General features: G+C 46.3%; 1 protein-coding gene across 2 annotated transcripts in view; it reads right to left on the reverse strand.

The window, feature by feature from the left end:
• The window catches only part of SCARB2 (scavenger receptor class B member 2), a 1272731-nt gene that overhangs the window by 288552 nt on the left and 959313 nt on the right, over nucleotides 1–24866 (reverse strand). For both annotated transcript variants that reach the window (XM_069626318.1, XM_069626317.1), the window contains one exon: nucleotides 10112–10185. In XM_069626318.1, the coding sequence (XP_069482419.1) occupies nucleotides 10112–10185 (74 nt within the window). The remainder of the gene's footprint in view (nucleotides 1–10111; nucleotides 10186–24866) is intronic.

Raw genomic sequence — 24866 nt, forward strand, 5'->3', positions numbered from 1 at the left:
GTTGTCTCCGTCTTCCCTCTGTTCCCTCTCCCTTGCCTCGTCGCACCTTGAACCACTTGTGTATAGGCGCGTTATAAATGCCATATCATATATCATATCACATCATATCATAAATGTCATAATGACTGGAATACTGAATGCTAGGAAGGCCAGAAGCATTCCAGAAAAAGCAATTTCAATACAAATCCTTGAATACAGGAATTCTGAGGGGAGGTTCCTAGAAAAAACATAGAACGCTTTATTGACAAGAAACATTGCCATTGCATCTTGGTTCTTGAAGTGAAAGTTTCTAGAGCAAACTGAGAAAGTTATAATAACAAAAAAGATTGTAAACCAGAAACTCTGGAGTGCAAGGTCCTGGGGTAAATTACAATAAGAAAAGACATGCTGATCAACAACACTGCATGCTGGCACGTCGAATGCTGATTGCTGGATATTGGAGTTGGAACTCCTAAAGCATCTGAGAAAGAACCATATGAGAGCCTACATTGCATGCTGGATACAAAAGTCCCTACTTTTCAAGCATCCAAGAAGGCAACTTAGGTATGGATCTGTGACGACACGACTCTGGAGAGAAGGCCCAAGCCTGACAACATCATAATGAAAACTTTTTAAAAAAAGATTGTTTTAACATTCTTTTCCAAGGTCTTTATATTGAGTATGTGACAGTGTTCACATTTTATTTCAGATATTTTCATTCTTACGATTTTTTCCATCCCTCTTTTGTACTTTTTCTTTTCCATCCACTTGCTTAGCATCAACGTGCAATATATCTATATTTACTAATTTTGTTAGCCACCAAGATAATTCCATAGAGTCTCCTCTCCTGCACTAGATGGCATCTAGAATTATGTATTTATTTATTTTGCAATTGGTTTCAAAATCAAACCTTACAGAAATAACAAAAACATGCATACATCATATATACAAAGACAGGACGCACATACATTATATCAAGCCAATTAACAAGTCAATCCATAAAAGAACATACATAGCCTATTTCTTATACACTAAATAGAGAATCTTCATGCAATATTAACATTTCATTTATACATCTCACCTTTCACAATATCAAGGAAACCTGATTTACAGCTAATATCTCATATAGAGTTTGCTCATATATTCTCATATAGGGTTCGCTCATATAATCTCCTTTCCTGCAAAAAATCTTTAAAGTGCTTGTATCTAGGTTAACAGGTTTTGCGCCATTCGGGTTAACAGATGCTTCAACGTTTCCACTACCCCTTTGGGCTTAACATTACCTACACCTTCTACTTTTCCTTGCAATATTCACATGAGCTTCCTTGACCTCCATTGTGGAAAGTAAATTGAAGCGAAATCTCATGAACACTTTTCTCCATTTTGGGCTCGGGAATTTCATGACGTACATTTCCGGCCTATACAGGGGTTTGTCATGATTAATCATATTTGGATATAAAACATAGTTCATAATATTGTATCTCGTCTAACACCAAACTAAATCCTGCAAAGGCCTTTTTACCTTGCATATTGACATCATTAACTTCTCCTTTGACCGCTCCAACCCCTTCAAGACTCACATTCTTTAATCGATCCAGAGAAATATGTAGCACTCCCATTTGTCATTAAAGAGCAATTTATTTGGCGAATCAAGATTTTCTTATAGAGGTAGAGTGCTTTCCACTTGATTCGGACAGCCACAGAACGTAATCCAAGCTCATAATGGATCACAGGAACTGGCACACATTTTGGCAAACTCAAAACCTTATGCCATATTGGCCCTTCCAACAATTGCCAAGCGGAATCTTTGATGGTAAAAATGTTACTTTCACCCCTGCTGTGGGGGGTGGACATGGCCTTTAACGGCACGCAAGCGTTCAGTGAGGCTGTGGGACATTAAAGGCCATGTCCGGCCCCCACAGCAGGGGTGGAAGTCATTCGCACCCAAGGTTTATCCAGGGTGCGTTTTTGCTTTTTTTTTCCCCTGGGAGATTAGCGTCGCTTGCTCGGCTAATCTATATAGGAAAAAACGATGAAAAACAGATGACCGCCACCATTTGCATTTCTATGGCAGCGGCTGGGAGACTGGCTGGAGGAGCACTGGGACCAGAGCACAAAGCTCCTGTCCATCAGGTAGATGGGGAAGGAGGGAGGGGATGTGGAAGGGGGAAGTATTGTTTGGGGGCGGCTACAGGGAGAGGCTGCCTGTTGCCTCCCCACATGGAAAAAAAAGAAATGGCGTCACACCGGGGAATGGCCTTGGGTGGCTGGATGCAGCTGGCAGAGAATGTGTATTCTCGCCCACTGTTCCAGCCACCTGAAACGCTAAGCATCCACCCTGGGTGCAAATCTTCCATAAAAAGGAGTATTTTTTCTTCCCCCCTGAGCATGATATACATTTAGATTTCTGAGGATTAATAGACAGATTGTAACATTTCATGTATGAGGCTAATGAATCCAAGGAACGCTGCAGCCCTATCGGAATCTGGTAAAAAATGACCAGGTCATCTGCATATGCTAGATAATTTAGCACCAAAGTGGCCAGTCAAGGAGGGAAGGCTTTCAAATGTTTTAAATGCTCGTCCAAGTCTGCCAAATACAAGTTGAACAAAGCGGGGGCAAGGACACAACCTTGATGTACCCGCCTATACGTATTCACAGGTTCAGACATAAGGCCCTTCCCATCCAAGCAAACCTGGACTCTTGTATCAGGGTGAATGGCCATAAGGATTTCAAGCAGCGTATCTCGGATCTCCCACTTTCTACGTTTCTCCCACAAGATAGACCTATTCAACTTATCAAAAGAAGAAGAGAGGTCTAGAAACACCATGTATGATGGCCTCTTTTCCTGCCTTTTAGCTTTCATCAAGAGGGTGAGCAGAAACCAACCCATTCAAATGAGTACCTTGACCCTGCCAGAACCCCACCTGATGATTGTCTATTCTATTTGCCTCCATGGCCCAGAGATTCAAGGCTCTCCTCAAAATAATGGATGAGAAGATCTTACCACTCATGTCCAAAAGAGCAATTGGGTGGTAGCTAGAGCGGGCTGACCTATCCACTTTCTTAAAAATAGGAATAAGAAAGGCAGTTTTTCCAGGACTCCGGGATGGTTTTAGTTTCTCCTACGTTCTGCAAAAAGATCAATAACATTTCTGCACACAATTTGGGGTTACCTTTCAAAACAAAATGAGAACAGTATACTTAACATTTTTTCACATTCTAGGTAAGCGATTCAAGCTTTGTATCCCTTCAGCCAGTTTTAAAAGATTGTCTTGCTAGTTTCATTTTACGCCCAACCTCCTGACAGGAGGTGTCTCTCTTGAGTGCTCATAGCACCCATGTTTTTGGTCATCGCTATCACCACTATACTTCAACATCTACCAGACTCCGGTTATCCAAATCTTCAAAAAGTACATTACATGCTACAACTACGCAGATGATACCCAAATCATCTACAAAATCAATGACACCCAAGCTAATCATTCAACCCTAATCAAGTGTCTAAAAGAAGTCTTCAACTGGATGGCTGCCAACAACCTGAAAATCAATCCAGGAAAGACAGAAATCATGATCATATCCAAAGACCAAGAGAACGAAATCACCATCCCCTGGCCAACAGAAATGGGAACCGCACCATCACCATCTAAGGTAGTAAAAAATCTGGGCGTCCTGATGGACAACACACTAACCTTAGAACCACAAGTAAATGCAACAGTCAAGAAATGTTTTTTCCTCCTCCACATGGCAAGAAGAATCCTACCTTTCCTCTCCTTCACGCATAAAACACTCACTATCATCGTCCTCATAATGTCAAGTATCGACTATGCAAACAGCCTCTATCTCGAAATTCCTCCTGAAGAAACTACAACGTATCCAAAATGCAGCAGTCGGACTACTCCTCAAACTATCAAGAAGAGAACACATCACCCCTGCCCTAAAAACACTACACTGGCTCCCAGTAAAACATTGCATCCCCTTCAAAACAATATAATATATGATATGATATGACATTTGTAACGCGCCTATACACAAGTGTTTCAAGGCGCGATGAGGCAGGGAGGGGGAACAAGGGGAAGACAGACAACGATCCTACTAGGCCAGGTGTCATTCAGATCGCGCAAGTGCAGGGGTAGGGGGGAAGGGAAAAAGTGCAAGGGGAAGGGGAGGGGGGGGAAGTGCTGAACAGGGTAAGTAGAATAAAAATAAATAAATAAATAGGGCCAGCTGGTGGCAAGTGCAAGGTAAGTGCAGACAAGTGCTGGGAGGGGGGAGCTGTAGGGATGCAGAGACAGTCCCGCAGAGCAGGGGTTGCCAGGAGGCAGTGCAAGTGGAGAGTGGCTGGGCCAAGGACTGAGGTTGGTGAGAGTGGCCTAGGTGCAGGTTCAGTGCAGTTTCAGTGAAGAATTTAGCAGGGGAGAGGGAGAGAGAAAGCAGAAGCAAAGAGGAAGGTTTTGAGGTGCTTCCGGAACCGAAGATGGTTCTCCTCAAGTTTCAGGGAGGCAGGAAGGCTGTTCCAGAGGGAGGCCCCTGCCGCAGAGAGAGATCTACCCCCAGCTCGTTGCTTCGAAGAATGGCTGACCCTGAGGGAGTTGGAGACAGATGAGCGAAGGGCTCGGGAAGGAAGATATTTAGGAAGAGAGTTGAAGGTATTTAGGCCCCAGGCCCCAGAAGGCCTTGTGGACAATGCAGAGGGTTTTGAACTTAATCCTCGCAGCCACTGGGAGCCAGTGTAGAGATTTCAGTCCTGGAGAGATATGGTCCCTGGGCTTGAGGCCAAGGACAAGTCTTGCAGTCCTGTTCTGGATGAGTTGCAGAGGGCGGAGAGTAGAGGCAGGCAGATTAAGATAGAGGCTGTTATAGTAGTCCAGCTGTCTAGAGAACCAGGGCTCTGGAGACCGTGAGCTTCTGGGGGAAGGAGAGGAAGGGAAGAATGCCTCTGAGGAGGTGCAGCTGGTAGTGTGACTTCTTGGAGACGTCAGATATATGAGGAGAGAAGGAGAGTGTTGAGTCGAAGATGACCCCGAGGTTTTTTGCCTTGCAGGTAGGAGCAGGAGGCGGGCCAAGAGAGCTGGCCAGAGCGCTGCAGGGAAGGAGGGAGTGGGTGTGCCGATGAGTAGAATCTCAGTCTTACTGGCATTAAGGCAGAGGTCATTGGCGGCACACCATTCCTGGATAGCAGACAGACAGTCGGAGATGAGGGAAGGAGAGGAGGAGGAGGCCGAGGGTAGCCTGAAAATGAGCTGGGTATCGTCCGCATAGCACTGAAAGTTGGGGCAGAGGGTGGCGATGCGGTGGGCAAGGAGTGCCAGATACTGGTTGAACAGCCAGGGAGAGAGATTAGATCCCTGGGGGACACCACAGGTAGAGAAAAAGATGTCGGAGAGGAAGGACCCCAGTTGGACCTGGGAGGGTCGATTGGAAAGGAAAGAGGTCAGCCACGCCAGAGCCTGACCAGTGATACCCAGGTTATCACGGAGACGGTTGAGCAGGATGGCATGGTTGACAGTGTCAAAGGCAGAAGAGAGATCGAGCAGAACGAGAACACACGGAGTGTTGGAGTCGCAATATGCATAACGCACAGGGCAATCAGTGGACAGGGAGCAGAATTCCTACAAAAGAAAATAACAATCTACAAACCAACAAGACCCCTCAGGTCAAGCAACGAAATCCGTCTGGAACCTAAACCATACCTCACGAAGAAACTGGGAGGCACCTCCTTCTACCACTTAGCTGCAAAAACCTGGAACAACATCCCAAAAGACATAACAAAAATCACCTAAATTTAGGAAATTACTAAAAACCTGGCTCTTCAACACCACAGACTCAAACTGAAAACCGAAACAGAAAGGAAAGGGATGAATAAACTGGACACGGACAAAGCCAGTACAGACTGTGGACATATCCCTATGTGAAGAAGCTCCCAACGCACCTGGACGAAGGACGCCGGTTAGAGGGGAACACAGGCGACACCCAAACTGAGATGGAATCAACATCCCACCCTAATCCCACCCAACAACTGCACTTGTCCGTAAATTGCCACCGGGTACCACAGTATAGTGGAATTATCGGGATATTAGCAATCACCACACTATATGAGCCCCGGACATGGGCAGTTGCGCTAGCCGTACGAGTGGGAAGGGGAGAAGGGGGGCAGATGTGAAAGGGACCTCGAAGGCCAGACGAACCCAGATCAGGGGAGATTACAGAAGCCCAGCGCCTCAATTTAGGATAAAGATGCTAACTAACCAATTGCACTAAAAAAATTCCCCCCTCTGCATACACCTCTCAAACTCCAAACCAAACACAATCACAAACCTACAGCACAACAAACAGCAAACACTTCACTACATTGCAACAACAAAAACAAAAAACACACAGACTCGCACAACAGTACACAACGACTACCGGCCGCAAAACACCCCAGGCCCAGCCAACGGACCCACCGGGATGAGGCCGCCAACAGCACATCACTGCTCTCTTGCACTTTTCCAGCTACTTCCCACTAACCACCCCTTCCCTTCTTCTTTCAGAGCCGACAGAGCGCCAGGGAACCACTCCAGTGGTGATAGTGCGCGGTAGAAATGTCCTTTAACATTAACATTGCTTCCAAATTTGTCAATTCTTTCCAGAAAAAATAGAGAGAAGTTAGGAGCAGAAAAATAATCAGAAAACTGTTCAATATCATGAGAATTATATGTATACTGAAGATGTTCATGAAACCTCTGTACAATCTGAGGTCTCCAAATCAAGCGATTTTTTGAATTATTAACAAACGCATTTGGTATAACCATGTTTCCCCTCTCACCATAAGGCATAGCAAATATACTCCCTTAAAGGCAGTGGTTGCTTTTCTATGTATTAACAATCTTAAATTCCCCACATTTATCTAGCATAGATTCTGAGACAAAAATGTGGGTGGAGGAGTACTTATGCGATTTCCATGTAGATTCCAGGGCAGGCCCTTTTGCAGAAAAAATAAGAAAAAACCCACCCTTCCATAAGACCCAACCATTTGCAAGCATTAGTATTAGATGCACCCTGAGCACTCGACTTGTAGCAAGAGGTGTGACTCTGCCTTTCATATTTCCAGTTGAAATCACCCACTATTATTACATTTGCTCCTCTCTCAAAACTAAAAAACTCCTGTAGCAGGTCAGCCACACTGCTCTACCAAATCCCCAGAATTTTCCAATGCATGATGCCAGTAGAGGTCAATCGATAGGAGACCTCTTCTTAAGCCATGTCCCTCCATAGATTGTGTAAGAATCAGTGCTAAGATCCATGTGTGCAGGGAATTTAATTGCCAGCTAGTCCAATTCAGTTAATTTGTTACTGCTGTATTTAGACACCCGATGTGCGCCCTGTTGGTGGGCCAGTTTTAAGAAAGTCTTACACCCATCCATTGCCGGGGGCCTTCTTAAACCAGACTACTTGCAAGTTAATAATAAGACATTTCCCCCATAGGTCTAAATCCTTCCCAGCTGCAAGAAGGTGGCTGTAGCCTTGGGTGTTCCAAGAGGCTACACAAACCATAAGATCTGAAAGAATGAAAGCGTATCTCCCCAAAGTTCTATACGAAGCCAGACATGCCCAGTCATTCTCCCTCAGTCCCTTGGTGCCTATTGGTTCCTCCAGAAATACCATTCTACTCCCCACAGAGTCCCTCAAACTCTTCTCTGTGCATTTGTTATGACCCTCCCTTCACACAATCTGCTCCCTCAGACTTCTGCTCCTTAAATAAATCACATTTCATTATTAAAAAAGCCTCAATTTCAAACAACATAAATTCATGAACAAATTTTAAACGTATGTGAACCAAAACAAAAAAAAAGTCTTCTGTCTGTCCAGGAAGTCAATAAGTACGATATCACTGGCGTACACATCCCTCAGAGAGGGGATTTTAGCCATAAGGTCCAGCACATTTCATCTATTTAAAACAATATTATGACTAGATGTTAAAATCAATTCAAGCACCAAAATTCCATGTACTCCTCTTGCTTCAAGGCTTTGTGCGAATCAGAGATCTCAACATGACCCCCATCATTACTCTTCAAAGGTACCTCCTTTACCAACGGGTTCATAGACTTATCTTGAGCGGGAGAGAGGACTTTATGTATCACTAATGGTTTTGAGAGGATGGCAGCCAGATCCAGTCCATCCACCAGTAAAGCTGACGTATCACTCTGAATAGAGAGCAGAGAGTCGAGAGCACACTGCTCCTCTTCCTCATGCGTAATGACCTCATCTATCATCACAGCCGAGTTACACCTATTGGCTTTTTGTAAAATTTGTAAATGGTCCCTGCTGTAGGTCTGTCAAGGCCCTTCATATTTTCTTTATTAAGCAACTTCAACTTCTTTGTTGTTTTGCTCCTTTTGTTCTTGGCTTTTAGAGGGAGCTTTCAGGCAATATCTCCTCATTGTTCCTCTACATCTGTGAAGAGGCCAATTAAGATTGCAACTTCCATAGAAATGTTCTCGAACCACAGTTTCTCCTGGGCTTAGTACCTTTCATATTCTTAGGTTTCTTCACCTGGGGACCCTGAAAATTACTCCGAATTTGACGGGACCCCCCTACCCAAACCGCAAGGTAGCTTTATCTTGCCTTATTGCAGATGTATCAGGTGCATTGCTTGTGGGGACAACCATTCCAAGAGGATCCCTCTCCTTAAATCCGTAAGGAGACGTCGCTCCCTCTCCCAGTCGGACAAAGGTTGGACTACCTCCACATCAATGATCCCCTCATCGCACACTCTGGCCTCGACAGAAACCTCAAGAGGCACATACGCTCTTCGAATGTCAAACCTTGAAGAGGACCTTGGGTTGACAGAATCCCTCCCAATTCCTAACTTTTTTGCTGTTATAAAGCATTCCATAAAGTTCAGCTTTGAATTCATCGCTCTTATGTGTGTTTTTACATCTCTTAGATCATAATTTATGTCTTTGTATACTCTTACCACAGAGTTTAACACAAAATTCATGCAGAGATTGTCGACCCAGCTTCCACAGCTAGCATTACAAGGTGTGAGGAAGCTCTGTAGTTATTACCCCAAGTGTAAGGCAAACTCCACACTCTCCACCCGAGCACATGCATGCCTTGGGGACTCCCCCGACTATGCATAGTAATATTCCTTATTAGTCATAAACTCATTATTTCAATCACACTCAATTCAAGGGTTAGACATACTAAAACCGTCCAGTGATGTTTCCCTTGAATACCTAGGATTAATAGACTTCACAACAGTAGTTTCTCTCAGCTCTTCCAACTCATGGCTGATGGGTGCTTGCAACCACAACTCAGTTTAAGACTCCTCCAACGACAAATCTGAGCCAAGGAAAGGTGAACCCAGTATGCCAGCGCCTACTAACCCACTAGGACCAAAATAGACATGTCGAATATAAGGTCCTCCCATGAACTTCTCCTGTGTACTTCCACTTGAGTCATTTGAGGGTCCCCTTTAGGGCATGGTCCTCAGTATCACCTGGGATCCCCCTGGCATTGGCTTTGTCCTTGGAGGGCTCTTGCCTATCATCCATAATTTTTGGGAAGTAGTTACTAATCTTTTTCCCCTCTCCATCTCTTGGTAACATTGAAAGGGACTTTCTTCTACTCAGCCGTGGTGGGTTCAGATTAACCTCTTGGCATTCCTCATGTGGACCGTTACCCTCCTTTAAGTGAGTGGCTTGTTGCCCGCCCACCTTACTTCTCAGGGCATAAGAGGTCATAGGTGCGTTTCACTTACCACTGTGTCCTGATGATCATTATGCCAGCTGTGCCAACTGAAACAACTTCACTTCGAGTGCACTACGCAGAGCAGAAAAGTTTATATCTGCTTTCTGTTCCTCCTTTCAGTGTGACACCGACAGCAACTAAGTACACCTGGTAGTTCCCAGGGAAGAAGACACGTCAACAGCAGCCCGTTGTGGGCCGTCTCACCATAGCCTTCCAGCCAGCTTCACAAAGCAAAGAGAACCTCACCCTGCAGCAAATACACTTTGAGTGCACTTCGCACATGTGGAATTATGAACAAAGGCCCATCGTTTTTACAACTCTGAAGTGCTGCTACATTTATTGTATTTACAAGTACAGACACCATGAATAATGAAATAAATGCATGATTGAAACTTACCTGAAACCAGGAATCTGTCTGACATAAACATTCACTTGCATCCGTTTTGCTGCTCTTACAAGAATACCAGTCAGCTGTGAAACAAATGTAATAGCTTTACAAAATGAGGGTATTGTACTTAGTATTTAATGTATGACTCATTATTGCCTTAAAACCTTTTAGCTACCTTGGTATTTACAATAATGCTAATTTACAAACACATTTCCTTATGGAAATCTTATTAAAATACACTTCAATCAAATAATGCTATGACAAAATCTGTGTCTCTATTCTGCTCCCCAGCTCACAAGTTGCAAACATATGTATACACATCAGGAGTTGAATATAAACAAAATTATTACTATACGCTTTATATTAACATATAGCATTGGTATAACAGTTTGATGTTACAATGAGAGATATAGTAGTACTAGTGGTACCACCCGGCGTTGCCCGGGACTGTAGCTGGCATGCACAAGACAATCTGCTATAGCCTTGTGGATGTTTTATTGTGTCCTAACTTCCTATTTTCGAAAAATCGCAAAAACAACAATCTCCCGAAATCACCTATACTGATAGCACAGGGTTGGACCATGTGCTATCAGTATAGGCGCAAACGGGTGCGGTTGGTCAGATTTCACTATCACCAGTACACCCCAGACTGGTATGCTGACCGTGGGCCAACATATCAGCCCACCAACTGTTGTGCGACTGGAGCCAACAATCAAAAAATCAGCAATCTCCCAAAATCTCCCATACTGATAGCACAGGGCGGGACCCCAACCTGTGCAGGACGAATGGGCGGGGTTGGTCAAATTTAACTATCGCCAGTACACACCCCAGACTGCTATGCTGACTGTGGGCCAACATTTCAGCCCACCAACTGTTATGGGGCTGGAGCCAACCCCGAACATACAAACAAACTTTCACAAATATATATATATAGATCAAAAGTATAAAGTAGGAGTGTGACGCGGCTTCTCTTCCCAACCTTTTTCCTCTGGTTCCACATGGCTTGGGGCCTTGGCTCCTTTCCTGCTGCCATTCCGCAGGAGCCTGTCATCTGTTTCTTGCTGCAGCTGGTCGTTCCTGCACTGGCACCCTCCTACTCTTGAGTCTGTCCAGGCCTGGGTCTCTCCAGTCTGTCTCCCGGCAGGGCTGCCGTGCGTTGCACAAGCGTGTCAGTGCCTGGATTGGCACACTGGACGTGTGCTTCCAGTCTCTTGCCACTCCTCCCAGATGGAAGATTTCCCGACCTCTGCTGCTCAGCTCCTCAAGTCTGATTGAGTTTTATTTTTCTCACATCAAGGTTGTGTGTATGTTCTTTGGTCACTTTCTTTAGATGTGAATGGGGCCTTAAAGCAGTCAGAAACCACACCAGCCCTTTGTGTATACAGTTGCCAGTTATCATGAAGGTTATCTCCCGTATAACCAATAAGGCTGTTTGTTTCTTGGGACGACAAGGGAGGATAACATAGATCCCTATTTAGGGATTGCCTGTCCTCTAAGAGAGGGTCACCCCCACTGGGATCTCACTTCCCCTGTACCCTATGGGGTGTTAAACTTAGCTGGCTCACTTCCTTGGTCCAAAAGGGGGTTGCTCCCCCATCGGTAGAGGGGACAAATTCCCTTGATTCCTACACAGTTCCTACCAAAATGCCTCAAGACAAAGCACTAAGAAGGAAGCAACTCTTGCTACAGCAGGGAAGACCCTTGTCACACAGCATAGCAGGGAGGTGCTGTCTTATTGAAACTGGCGAGATCGATTGATCGGGAACAGATATCGAAGGGTAGTCAAGAGGAAAGTGAGAAAGAGGGAGTTGTCATCAGGAGGAGAAGAGTTGTGACGCATTGGAGGACATGGGCCATCAGAGAAAGAGAGAAGGTAGGGGAAAGATTGATACCGCCTGGAAAAATGAGAGAGAGAGAAAGAGAGAGAGAGAGACTGTGGAGGTGTTAGGAGGAGATAGGAAATAAGAAGCTACTTGTTAGGCAAGATTGTATGCAGTACCCTGTGGGAGACTGCACCAGCCTTGTCTTCTTGGCAATAGTTAACCCAACCTTTGGTATAAGCATGTACTACACAAGTTGGTAGACTGACTGAGCAGCCAGGTTTATCTCAAGAGGGGTCAATGTGAGCTGTAGGGTTGTAACACAGACCTTTACAGTAACAGCTATTCAAATAAACACTTACACACAAGGTTTCCTGATTAAACAATTATGAATTTAACAGTCAGTTGAATAAGCCTTCTTTAGAAGGGAGCAAACAGGTAACACAAAAATATACTTCAATAAATTCACACTCATTTTCTCTAAATCAGTAGATACCCATTGGGGATGGCACACAGACACTTCCTACACTCTGAGGTGACTTAAATAACCAGGACACTCTGGACATTGATTTATCACAGGCACATTTAGAGCAATACTGAGTTTGGTGTCAAAAGGAAAAGATTATAGAATAAAACAATGGTCAACAAATATTCAAAAGCAGGTAAGTACTTTTTGTACCCCCCCCCCAATGCAAAGTAGATTAACCCTTTCCCAGCAACACAAGTTATGGAAAGTGTGACTTATTGGAGGGACAGATTAAAACACCAAGTCAGAGGTTAGAAGAGTCTATCAGGGAGCCAGGACAGCAAATCTCACTTAAGCAAAATCTAGGAGAGCTGAAGTTCTTCTTGCAGGCAGGTAAAAAAGGTCTTGCACAATATTTTAGAAATCTTTGTAGAAATGAAATCACTGTAGGGCCACTAGCTGGGAGGCTTGTGAGGGGCAAAGCTGCAAGAAACTCTATGAGAGGGCAAACAAGACAAGTCTCAACTGAGAGCTAGCAAGGCTACACCACAAGAGGTAAGTACCCCTTAGTTTACAGTACCTTAGCTCTGAAGAAATTGGTTCTAGTTGGCTTCTGTTCCAGTAGTAGTATGGCAGATCCTGTTGTTCCTGGGCCTCAGTCGTGGGGACAAGAGGGAGGACGCCTGGGGACTCCTGCACTACGGTTTGAAGGACAGCGGCAGCAATGGGCAAACTTCAGATCAGTGGCACTTCGCGGTTTCACATTCTCGCAAATAGCACCACCGCGGTTCTCAGATACCTTATGGACCACAAATTGTGATACCCTGTGCCCTCTTCGCACAGGCTTTCTAAAATGTACTCAGGGGTGAGCCCACATTGTTGGAGGGGATAGTGTTACAGGCACACCCATGTTGACATCCCCTTTCGATCCTCGAAAGACAAGATGCACTACTCTGCGGTTCCCACTAGATGTCGGACTATATGCACAGCATGTGAGTCTAAGCAGATTCACAAGCATCAGAAACATTATTAAACATTTTGAAAGTGGTTCCAGTGCCGCTGACTATTTATGATAAACAGATTGGTGCTAATTGCGAGGGAGCAGCGCTAAGGGGGATACGCAGGCCGCGGGAGCAGGGAACAGGTTACGTGGGGCCGCAGGCGCGAGGACTGGGGAACTGGGTCTAAATTGCAAGTGAATGCACATGCCACGCAAAAGGCAAGGGGAGCGGGGCCTAGGTTGTGAGGGGAGCATGAGTGGTAAGGGGAGAAGGGCGGAACGCATGGCGGGAGAACCGTGGAACAAATGCGAGGGGGGACAACTTGTGTGCAGGAGGGAGAATGGGACAGGCACGCAAGGTCAGGGGGTTGCATGGAGTGTAGCGATGTTACTAACCTTCCCGCAACTTCTTACCTTGCGGCCACAGATGAACGGTGAAGTCAACCGCGCTTACAATCTGCGCAGCAACCCCATCGCCGCCAAACACCTGCACCGCTCAACACTGCAGCCTTGTCCTGCTAGGGCTTTGAAGCAGAGGGTCCGATCCCTGTTTCTTAAAGGCTAAGAGGCGTGGAAGTAGCGTTGCGTGCTACGTATCATTGGGCAGCGTCTCCTGCGCACCTGCGTCACTCTACACTGCGGCCTTGTCCTGTGAGGGCTTTATACACTATGGGCCTGATTCACAGAAACATTTTATAATGGCGGAATACCATTGGAAAACGCTCTGTGAATCAGGCCCTATGGATTTAGAAATAATGATGCCTGCTTTGAATGTAGTAGTGATAGATAGTGAGTAAGGTGCCCCTGCTGTGAATTCAGGCTATGGGAAGCACACATATATTTTGTGACTGATATGGTTTCATGTTAAATCCGTCACTGTCTGGTAGAACGGAGTAGCATGTGAGGAGCACTGTTTTCAAATGCTCAAATTTTCATGTTCTGCGATTTTACTGTGTCTTATCAACTTCCTTTCTTCTCCTGCTACTCCTATCTACCCCTCTCTCGCTCCTCTAACGCCTCCTTCCTCCGCCACCTCTCTGGCACCCTCTGCTGCTTCTTTGGCCGCTCTGCCTTCTCTTCCTTCCGCCACCTCTCCAGTACTCTCGTCTTCATCTATGACTACCTTTCCACCTCCTCCTTCCTCCTCTGCCCATTCTCGGGCACCTCTAATACTTCCGCAGGGCGTACCTCATGCCTGTACCAATGCACGGAAGTCTTCCAAAGGTGGAAATCTGTTCTACACCGCTACTCTTAACTCTCGCTCTGCTGTCAAACACTCATCGGACATCTGCCATCTCCTGGAAGAGCTTGATTTGGATGTACTCGGCCTCACTGAGATCTGGTTCACAGCCAGCTCTATCACAGGTTTTGACACTCTCTGCCTGACGGCTACAAGATCCTCTCTGAACCCAGAACTAACCGGCCTGGTGGGGAATAGCCCTGATCTTCCTGGAGTGGATCCCTGCTTCTGTCATTCCTACGCAGGCCTACCCCTCCTTTGAATGCCTGGTCTGCAGGCTCTCTATCTCTCCTAGCCTCTCTCTCACTGTGGCCACCATGTGGCCACCATCTACAGGCCGCCTGGTCAGGTTGCACTCTTCCTCTCCGAGTGGGCAGACCTCTCCTCCTCCCTTCTTGCCTCTACCTTTCAACTTCTCCTCTGAGACCTTAACATTCACCTGGATGCTACCAGCCCATCCACAGAGATCTTTCACGACCTCTGCAACTCTCTATTTCTCTCTCTATTTCTCTCTCTCTATTTCTCTCTCGCTCTATTTCTCTCTCTCTCTCTCTCTCTCTCTCTCTCTCTCTCTTTCTCTCTCTCTCTTTCTCTCTTTTCTACCCTCTGGCCCAACTCACTCTGCAGGGCACACCCTCAATGTTCGGATCTCCTCAGACCTCCCCCTCTCGAACCCCCTCACTACTACTCTCTCGTGGACTGACCACTTTCTTCTCTCCTCTCACCTGTCGCTCTCTGCCCCTCAGGCTAAGCTGTCCCCAGCACTGCCACCCACCTTCTCGGTCATCCGGCCCATGAGGCGTTTGTCAGTGCAGGCTTATGCCACTACTTTTTCTTCTCCTCCTACACCTTTGGCTGACTCATACTCTGACACAGCCCTTTCCAACCTTCATCTCTCTATCTCTAACACTCTTGATATCCTTGCCCCTGTCATGAGGATCCGTTTGAAGCCTGCATCCAAGTGCAACTCTTAGTATGATTATGACCTCGCCACCCTTAAGCGCAAGTGTAGGGTGGCAGAGAGGAAGTGGAGGGCATCAACCACATCCTATGACAAACTGGCCTGCCACCTGCTCCAAAGGCAATACAGACTCTTGTCCTCTCTAAGAAGAGAGGCTACAACCAAGCCTGCATCTCTGCGGCCTCTACCAACTCGGTCGAACTTTTCAAAATCTGCAAGGAGCTGGGCACTCCTGCTGCAGTCTCTACCTCTCGTGTTCCCTCCTAGACCCTTGTGCACGTCCTTGGCATCTCATTTCACCAATACAAAACTGGACATCCTGTCCACTCTCTCTTCCTCTACCTCCTCTTCCATTCCAGGCCCATCTCTGGCCACTTCTCCTCTTCCTTTCTCCTCCTTCCCCCTGTTTATTCCCGACAATGTTTCTAGACAAGTCCGATCTATGAAAGTCTCATCAAAGCAGGTGCGCCCCTGCTCCTCCAGAACCATTAAGGACCACATTGACACTCTGGCTCCAGCCGTGGCTGATTTCTGCAAGAACTCTTTTGCCACAGGAACCTTCTCCTCCCCCCTTAAGCACTCCCTTGTGCACACCCTTCTTAAGAAGCCTTCTGCGATCCTTCCTCTCTGGCAAACTATAGCCTGATCTCCATTACTCCTCTCCTTTCCCGGGCAAACTCCTGGAAAAGCTGGCCATCTCCCAGCTAAATCTAGACACAGAATCTGTTGGTTGCTTCCATGACCACCAGTCTGGCTTCAGAACAGCCAGTAGCACGGAAACTGCTCTTCTGAACACCTGTGAAGATTTACTCTCCAATATTTCAATCGTTTCCGTGACCTGGGTATCTCTGTTCAGGCCCTGGCTTGGTTGACCTCCTTTCTCAGCGATTGACCTTTCCAGGTCCAACTTGGGTATTTCCTCTCTTCTATCTCTTTCTCTCTACTTGTGGTGTTCCCCAGGGGTCTAACCTCTCTCCCTGGCTATTTAAACACTATCTGGCACCTCTGGCCCACTGCATCTCTAGCTTCTGTTCTAACTAACAGTTTTATGCAGATGACACCCAGCTCTCCTACAGGCTCCTCTCAGCCTCTACTGCTCCTTCTCTCATACCTGACTGCCTGTCTGCAATTCAATGGTGTGCCACCAACAATCTCTGCCTTAATGCCAGTAAGACTGAGATCCTCCTCATTGGGACTCCTGCTCCCTCCTTCCCGCTCTTACTCTGCCCGTCCACCCTGGCCCCTCTACTTGCTCCTTCCAGTGAGGCTAAGAACCTTGGGGTCATTTTCGACTCCACCCTCTCCTTCTCTCCTCACATCTCTGACATCTCTAAGAAGTCACACTTTCAGCTGCACCTCTTCAGAGGTATTCTTCATTTTCCCACTTTCCCGCAGAACTCACTGTCTCCAGAATCCTGGTCCTCTCTAGGCTGGACTACTCCAACAGCTTCTTTCTAAATCTGCCTGCCTCTACTCTTTGCCCTCTACAGCTTATCCAGAACAGGACTGTAAGACTTGTCATTGGCCTCAAGCCCAGCGGCCGTATTTCTCCAGCTCTGACATATCTCCACTGGCTACCTGTGGCTGCGAAGATCAAGTTCAAGAAGCTCTGGAATGTCCACAAGGCTTTCTGGGGCCAGGGACCACACTACATCCAACTTTCTTATCATAAGCATTTTCCTGCTCAAGCCCTCCGCCCATCCACCTCCAACTCCCTCGAGGGTCAGACGCTTCTCCGCCTCCAACTCCCTCGAGGGTCAGACGCTTCTTCACGCAGAGAGTGGGCGGTAGATCTCTGACTTGGGCTGGGCCAACCCTGCCTCTCTCAAACTTGAGCAGGACCACCTATGGTTCCGGGAGCAACTCAAGATCATTCTTCTCGCTTCTGCTTTCTCTCTCCCTTGCTGATGTCTCTGTCTGCTGCGCATACTGGTTACCTCGCCACCCACTGAACTTACGGCACCAGGCTCCTGCATGACCGGTTGCCCTTGTACTGCCTCCAGGCCTCCCATCGACTTAAGGGACTGTATCTATAACCCTACATTCCTCTGATTCTCTGCACTTAGGAGCCACCTACCGGCTGCACTTACTAGTTACTTTGCACTCTCCCATCCCCCCACCCAAACCCACCCACCCAGGCAGTTCTCCCCCTCCCATGTGCGATATGAATGACACAAAGCCTAGTAGGATCGTTGTTTTGTCCTTTGTAAGGAACCCATGAAGACAACAGTAAAGACAGACACAAGTGATCACAGTTCAAGGGTGTTTATTACACTGACACCTAATCTAAACCTAAATCTAAGATGGGAGCAAGCTACGACCATCAAAAAATAATAAGGCAGTCCCAGTGGCATCTTGTAGAAATAAAAAGGACTTATAGTAAGAAACCTATTGCCAATCCTTATAACTAAGTTACACAATAGTGAGGGGTAATGCTTTCAAGAAAAGAAAGAAGTGTTCTCCAAATGATAAGTCAGGATGGTATGGCTGGTGTCTCACTTCCCCACGGTTTTAGCACGGACCCAGGCAGGATATTTCAGCACAGCACACTCCTGGGCCTCGCCAGCACAATGTTACAGTTCCTTTCAACGATGCCAGGACCTTCTGGGGCCAACTCGCTTTCCTGCAAAGTCTCTTGCCTTAGAAGGCCTGCTGAACGATAAACAATAAACAAAACAAAAGTTCCTTTGGAAATCTTTCATGTTGGGCGATTGCTCTTCGCCCCTTGCATCCCCCTCAACCAGGCTCTGATCCTTCTTGTAACGTTAGCCTTCCTCAATCGGGTTCACTATAGCCTTTCACTCAAAATCGTATCATTCAAAAGTCTAAATGTCTTTTTCAATAACTATTCATTGTGGACATCCCTCAGCCGGGTTCACGCTTGTCGCCACAATGCTCACGGGTCTATCACTGTTTACCCTCAATTCGTAGGCATCCCTCTATCGGGTTTACATTTGCCAATTTCACAGTTCAATCAGTTTTCTCCAATGTGTCAAAGACTTTCGAGTGTACAAGGGGTTTTGCTCGACCCTCGTAGGACCACTTCGACACTTCACACCGGCCTCTCCTACGGCCTCTTGGCTCTCGTAGTTTCAACAAAACAACATAACCCAAAAAGGCTTCAGTCAGAGTCCTTCCAACGAGTGCCCCCGTGACGCCGGACCACTCTGCTCCTGAACCTTTTTACTGGGGTTTCTTTAAAGTTCAATTACACAAGTTATTTGTTCAACACGGTTGGCGCCTGCAACCTTGGGCCCAGCACGGTTCTGTTTTACTGTCTTTCTCTGACTCACTGGCTGTGCTGAATTGTTGGAGTTTCTTGTCTCGGGAGTCAAGGATGACACCACGGTGGCAAGCGCTTCTCCCTGCTTTGGCTATCAGCATGGGAGGGCCCCGTGTGTCGTTGAGACCTGTCACAGCACACACCAGTTGAACTTCCCAGTCTTATGATTTCTCTTTCGGAGGCTTCGCAGGTCTGAGTTGAAAAGGGCAAGGGCAATTCCCTCCTTGTCTTCACACCAGGTCTCTCCGCCTTTCTCCTCCGTTTGAACTGCTGGTATGCAATAGCTGCCTCCTCGTGCGTTCGGCCTTGCTAGAAGTGTGCTTTCGTGCTCCGCTTTTTATCCCTGTGGGGAAGGGAAAGGGCCATCAAGTGTGTGTAGTTATGGTCAATTGACTCACTCTGCTTGACCCTTGTGTTGGGACATGTCAGGTAAACGGCTCTGGTGTTCAATCGTTGTCTGTCACAGTGTAGGAAAGTGTTCATGTTGGAAAAGGGGGTGGGGCATAGGACTTCTGAATATCCTAAGGGGTAGGATGGGGAAAAGCTGTTATAGGGAATGGAGTACTGCGTCTCACCCATCGGTGTGCTACTTCCACTCCATGAGGACACTCCATCCAGGTGATCCTCCCGCAATGGTCCACCCGTAGCAATTGGATCCAATAGCGATGGCCGTGTCCTGGCCACCTGGATGACAGATTCCCGGGGACTAGCGGGTGAGACACCTTCAGGTGTCTCAGACCTCCTTCGGTCCTCCATTCCTTGTCTTGTCACGCCTAGAAACACTTGTGTATAGGTGTGTTATAAATTACTTATCATATCATTTGCATCAGTAAATTGAGGCCACACGGCACAAATCCTGCTGCCCTAGTGGTGTCAGCACAGTGCTTCTCCCCATTTCATCAGTTTTTCTTTTACAAATTGCCCAAATGAAAATCTCCTTTCTGGAGCTATTTGGCAGCTTTGTCTTGCTGTATGTGAGTTGCTTCTTTGTGCTTAATAAAAGAGATCTGAAACAGGAAACAGTTCTGCTTCCCAGGCTTGTTTCTTTTTATGCATTTATAGCAGCTTTCCTCGACAATTCTATATATGTACAACTTTCACAACTCATAAAACACACATATAATTATAGTATTACAAACAATGCATTTTCTACCATTGTTAAAAAGGCAATTAAAAAGCAATTCACCACAAAATCAATTTCAATTTACATCACTACTATTTTCTTCAACTTACAATAAGCATATAGAATACAATTACACATAGGATACAGTAGCCACAACTATACAATATAAAGATATTGGAGATGACTTGCTGCAATATCCTTTTTATGTACAGTGGGTATGTTATTTCTTATAATGAACAGTCACAGGAAAAGCGCCTTTAATTGTCAGTCTCCTGCTTATTTTAATGCAATAGATTTTCCACTTGTTGATACATGTAATCAAAGTAGAATGGTTTCATATAAAAAAAACTAATAATCAGCTTGCACTGTTTTGCACAAAATATTTTAAGCAGTTTAATACAATTCATTTTAAAGCAATTTTGTGGTTTAAAATATGTGATAACATGCATATTCATTCTAGCTTTCCTAGGTTTAACTTTAGCATTATACACAATAAACATACTTACAAGCAGTTCCTTTTCAATTGGTGGATAGAAGCTGTTAGAGAAAGGTATTTTGGAAGAAGGTAATCTGGAAAGATAGTCACGGCTTTAAGTTTACAATCCTCCCGTTTGGGTTGCATAAACCTACTGTCACATTCCAACAGTTATTTTCAGGCCACATTGATCTTTAAGTGAGGTTTATCTAGATAATATCAACATCTACAGTAATACCTTGGCCCAACACATGCACCATTTATATGTAATCTTATGAGTCATTAAATAGGTCTCACCGCAAATCTTTTAACATGCCATCTGGCCTAAAATGCTGTGACTTATTTTGGGTTCTTCAAGGGAAATGGGTTAGTCCGACCCCGAAAGAAAAAGGAAGTCTCTGTAAAAGATACTCTTCCACCAGCTAACAGGAAATATCTTAAATCCTTTTTACGTCTAAACACGTCTAAACAGGTACTGTCGGAGGTTTATCCATGTATTTTCAACTATAGCAGCCCTATTAATTGAAAATTCAACAAACATGAAGCCATGCAATTTACCTGGGAAAAGGAAGACCAAGAGGCCATCATAAATTAAAGGAGTGTGTCTGTATGCAGGGTTCCACGTTAATGAGGACCCGTTGGTACTCGGTATGCCTTCAGAAGATAACCTCTGTTGATGGTCTAGTTCTCACCCATTTCATCCTTGCACGCCAGCCTTGCATGCATACGTTATCACGCCTTGCTTCCCGGAAGCCATACCATCTGTTCGATACTCCAAGCACTCGCATAGCAGCTTCTTCTCTCCCGTTGCAAGTATGCTAGTTCTTTCTGTTCCTGGCTGCATTTTCTTCTGTTCCTTGTCCCACTTCGCTCACCTTCTGAGTTCCAGCCTCCTGATTCTGTTCCTCCACTCCGAGTGCAGTCTGCTCATCAGTCTGCTGCTCTGCTGCTCTGTGACCAGCCTGCTCTCCTGCCTGAATTCTCTGACTTCCTCTCCAGTCCTCTCCACCTTTTTCTCTTGTTGTCTGTCCTGTGTTGTTGAGCTGCCATTCCTCATGGTTCTCAACTCCTTGCTGTGACGCCTTTCTCTTGTTCTTGGACCAATTGGAAACCTGTTATCCTCAGTGCCAACAGCCCATCTTCATTCCTGTATACAAGTTACTATCAGTGGTTGTCTTCCCCAATGTTTCTCCTGAGAATTTTGGATAGAGTAGCATTCAACCAGATCTCGCTCTTCCTTAATAATAATCAGATTCTACCTAAATTTCAATCTGGTTTCCGTCAATACCATGGGACGGGGACAGCTCTTCTAGCCTTAAAATCCCACTTACAACAAGGCATGGATGAAGGTCAAACAGCCTTATTGATGATCCTTGATCTCTCTGCGGCTTTCGACCTGGTGGACCATTCCATTCTGTCCACCAGGTTGAGGGAAATTGCCAACTGCTCACCTCAAGCCATCCAATGGATCTCTTCTTTTTTAAGTGGTAGGCGGGTAAGGATGGCAAGTGATTTGGCAGAGGCCAATCCAGTCCCTTTATTATTTGGGGTTCCATAAGGAGCCTGCATATCCCCCTGTTTTTATAATATTTTTATGATTCCATTTTTCTTTATGTTAGACAAGAAGGGATCATCTTTGCCAATTACGCCGACGACACGCATCCCTTTCTTGGGAACACATTGCAATGATGAATTATTCATTAATCCAATTTATTTGAAAATCCAAAAGTGGATGCAGGCTAATGGCTCGACTCTTCACAGTGCCAAAACCGAACTTATGCTCGTTGGCTCTGACTCCAAATTGGACAAGTTAAGCTCTATGTACACACATTTTTGTATAGATAAATGTGTCACCAAGGGAAAAGAGCAAGGTTAAGACATTACGTGTCATCTTGTATAAAATCCTCAGTATGAAGGCTCCGGTGAGCAGTTTGGTGTCTTCGTCATCTTATTCTATTAAGCTGCTACGTCACCTCTGGCTTCTTTATTTCCAAGAAAAATACTGAGACACTGACAAAAGCCATTATCTGCTCCAAACTGGATTACTGTGGCAGCCTTTTGACAGGCATCACCACGACAAATGTCCATCATCTTCAGGTGGTTCAGAGTGGGGCAGTGAGGGTCATCAAAGGACTCCATCGCAGAGGTCATGTGTCAGAGGCAAGAAGGAGCATGCATTGGCTACCTGTACAGGCAAGGGTCCGCTTCAGGCTCCTGCTCATTAAACATAAATGCATGAGCGGTCACATGCCATCCTACCTAATGGAAGATATTGTTAATAAACCCAGTACCCGTATTATAAGATCAGCCAACACCAATTTGCTGAAGACGCTGCGTTGCAAGACCAACATATCATGTAATTGAGCTTTCACCATAGCGGCCTCCCTCTCATGGAATGTCTTAGGTCCCACCTTGAGAAATACTGTCTCGACAGTAGATTTCAAGAAGAAATTAAAGACGTCCCCCTTTTCTTAAACACTGATAGTTAACGGTCGGCCAATACACTCCCGCTGCTGAGTAATCTTGTTTTATGTTATGTCTTTTGTTTTATGTCTGCACCCTTAAGCCCTCGGGTATCGGGTGTGCAATACAAGCTGATAATTAAATAAATAAATAAAAATCCTTGGGCTGTCCTTTGGGGTGGGTCCACCCAGAGTCTGGTGTTTCATTCAGCCACAGGCTGGCCTCTCATAGACAGACCCTTCCTCTACAAGACCAGGAATCCTGACAAGGGTAAACAGCGAATATCCCTGGAGAGAACCAGTCCAAGGACTGATGGTCTCCCAACAAACAAGGTGCGATTCATGACACGGTAACCCACTGTTATGAAAGCCAGACTTTGCAAAGCATTTTTTGTCAAAGATTAATGCATCTGAGGTAGGTTTAGGAAAGGTGTTGTCCCAAGTGTACAACAATAAAGAACATCCAATCCTTTACAACAGTCGCAAGCTCTTTACAAGGTAGAGAAATTATGCAGCATTTGAACTAGAGGCCCTTGCCATCAAATGGGCTATTGAAAGACTGCGGTACGATCTGGAAGGAAGAACGTTCACCCTTAAAACGGATCACGCTCCTTGGTATGAATGGCTCAACATAAGGATGCCACTGCCAGAAAAATGCCCTAGTTCCTTGTGTTACAACCTTATGGGGTCGATTCATGGAATTAATGTGCACCGAAAATTCCCGCGCAGAGGTGGCAAAACGTGTGATTCGCAGTAAAAGTGCGAAAATCGCAGTGCAAGTGCAAAAATCGCAGGGAAACCAGCGCACATCAATTCATGGAAGCCCGTGCGCGAGAAAAACATTGGATGTGCGCTGAAAAAGAGCGCCGCGCACGCCGGCGCACAGGCCATCCAACAGCGTGCGCCACGGCCACTGCGAAATCGCACATAGCGCGGCGCACATCACAAAAGTAGGCGGACACGGGACGTAACACTCGGAATGGGGAACAACGCGTGAAAATATGGGCGTCACGGGGGAAGTACAGGAGGCAAGTGCGCGGAACGCCCACACGCTCGCCTACAACCCGTATTCATGGAATCGCATAGGACAAACCAGCGCACAGTGAAAGACACGCACAGGGCCAAACAAGTACGCCACAAGAAAGCAGGCGGTAGCGTCCCTGCGCCTGAAATAAATGTCCGCCAAAATGTGCGCTAACAAAAAGCACCCATATACAGCCATGATGAATGGTCCATTCAGTGGCCCTCTAGGACAAATGAGGTGCAAAGGGGTACCGAAAAACACGGACACCCGCTGTGTGAAAAATAGCGTGTGCATGTGTTTCTGGGTGCGTGGGAAGTTCCACACGCGATTAGCCTGGGTACGTGTACTTCGGGGTGCGCGGGAAGTTCCACACGAAATTAGCCTGGGTACGTGTGTTTCGGGGTGCGCGGGAAGTTCTACACGCGATTGGCCTGGGTACGTGTACTTCGGGGTGCGCGGGAAGTTCCACACGTGATTAGCCTGGGTACGTGTACTTCGGGGTGCGCGGGAAGTTCCACACGCGATTAGCCTGGGTACGTGTGTTTCGGGGTGCGCGGGAAATTCCACACGCGATTGGCCTGGGTACGTGTACTTCAGGGTGCGCGGGAAGTTCCAAACGCGATTAGTCTGGGTACGTGTACTTCGGGGTGCGCGGGAAGTTCCACACGCGATTAGCCTGGGTACATGTACTTCGGGGTGCGCGGGAAGTTCCACACGCGTTTGGCCTGGGTACGTGTACTTCGGGATGCGTGGGAAGTTCCACACGCGATTGGCCTGGGTACGTGTATTCCGAGGTGTGCGGGAAGATTCACACGCGATTTCAGCAGGGTACGTGTATTTCGGTGGTGCCGGGGAATGCTACACGTGATTTGGCCGTGTGGGTCCTCCCAGGTGTTCCTCTACACCCTCC

This window comes from Ambystoma mexicanum, chromosome 6p, assembly GCF_040938575.1.
Source record: "Ambystoma mexicanum isolate Mex_15411 chromosome 6p, UKY_AmexF1_1, whole genome shotgun sequence".
Taxonomy (NCBI): Eukaryota; Metazoa; Chordata; class Amphibia; order Caudata; family Ambystomatidae; genus Ambystoma; species Ambystoma mexicanum.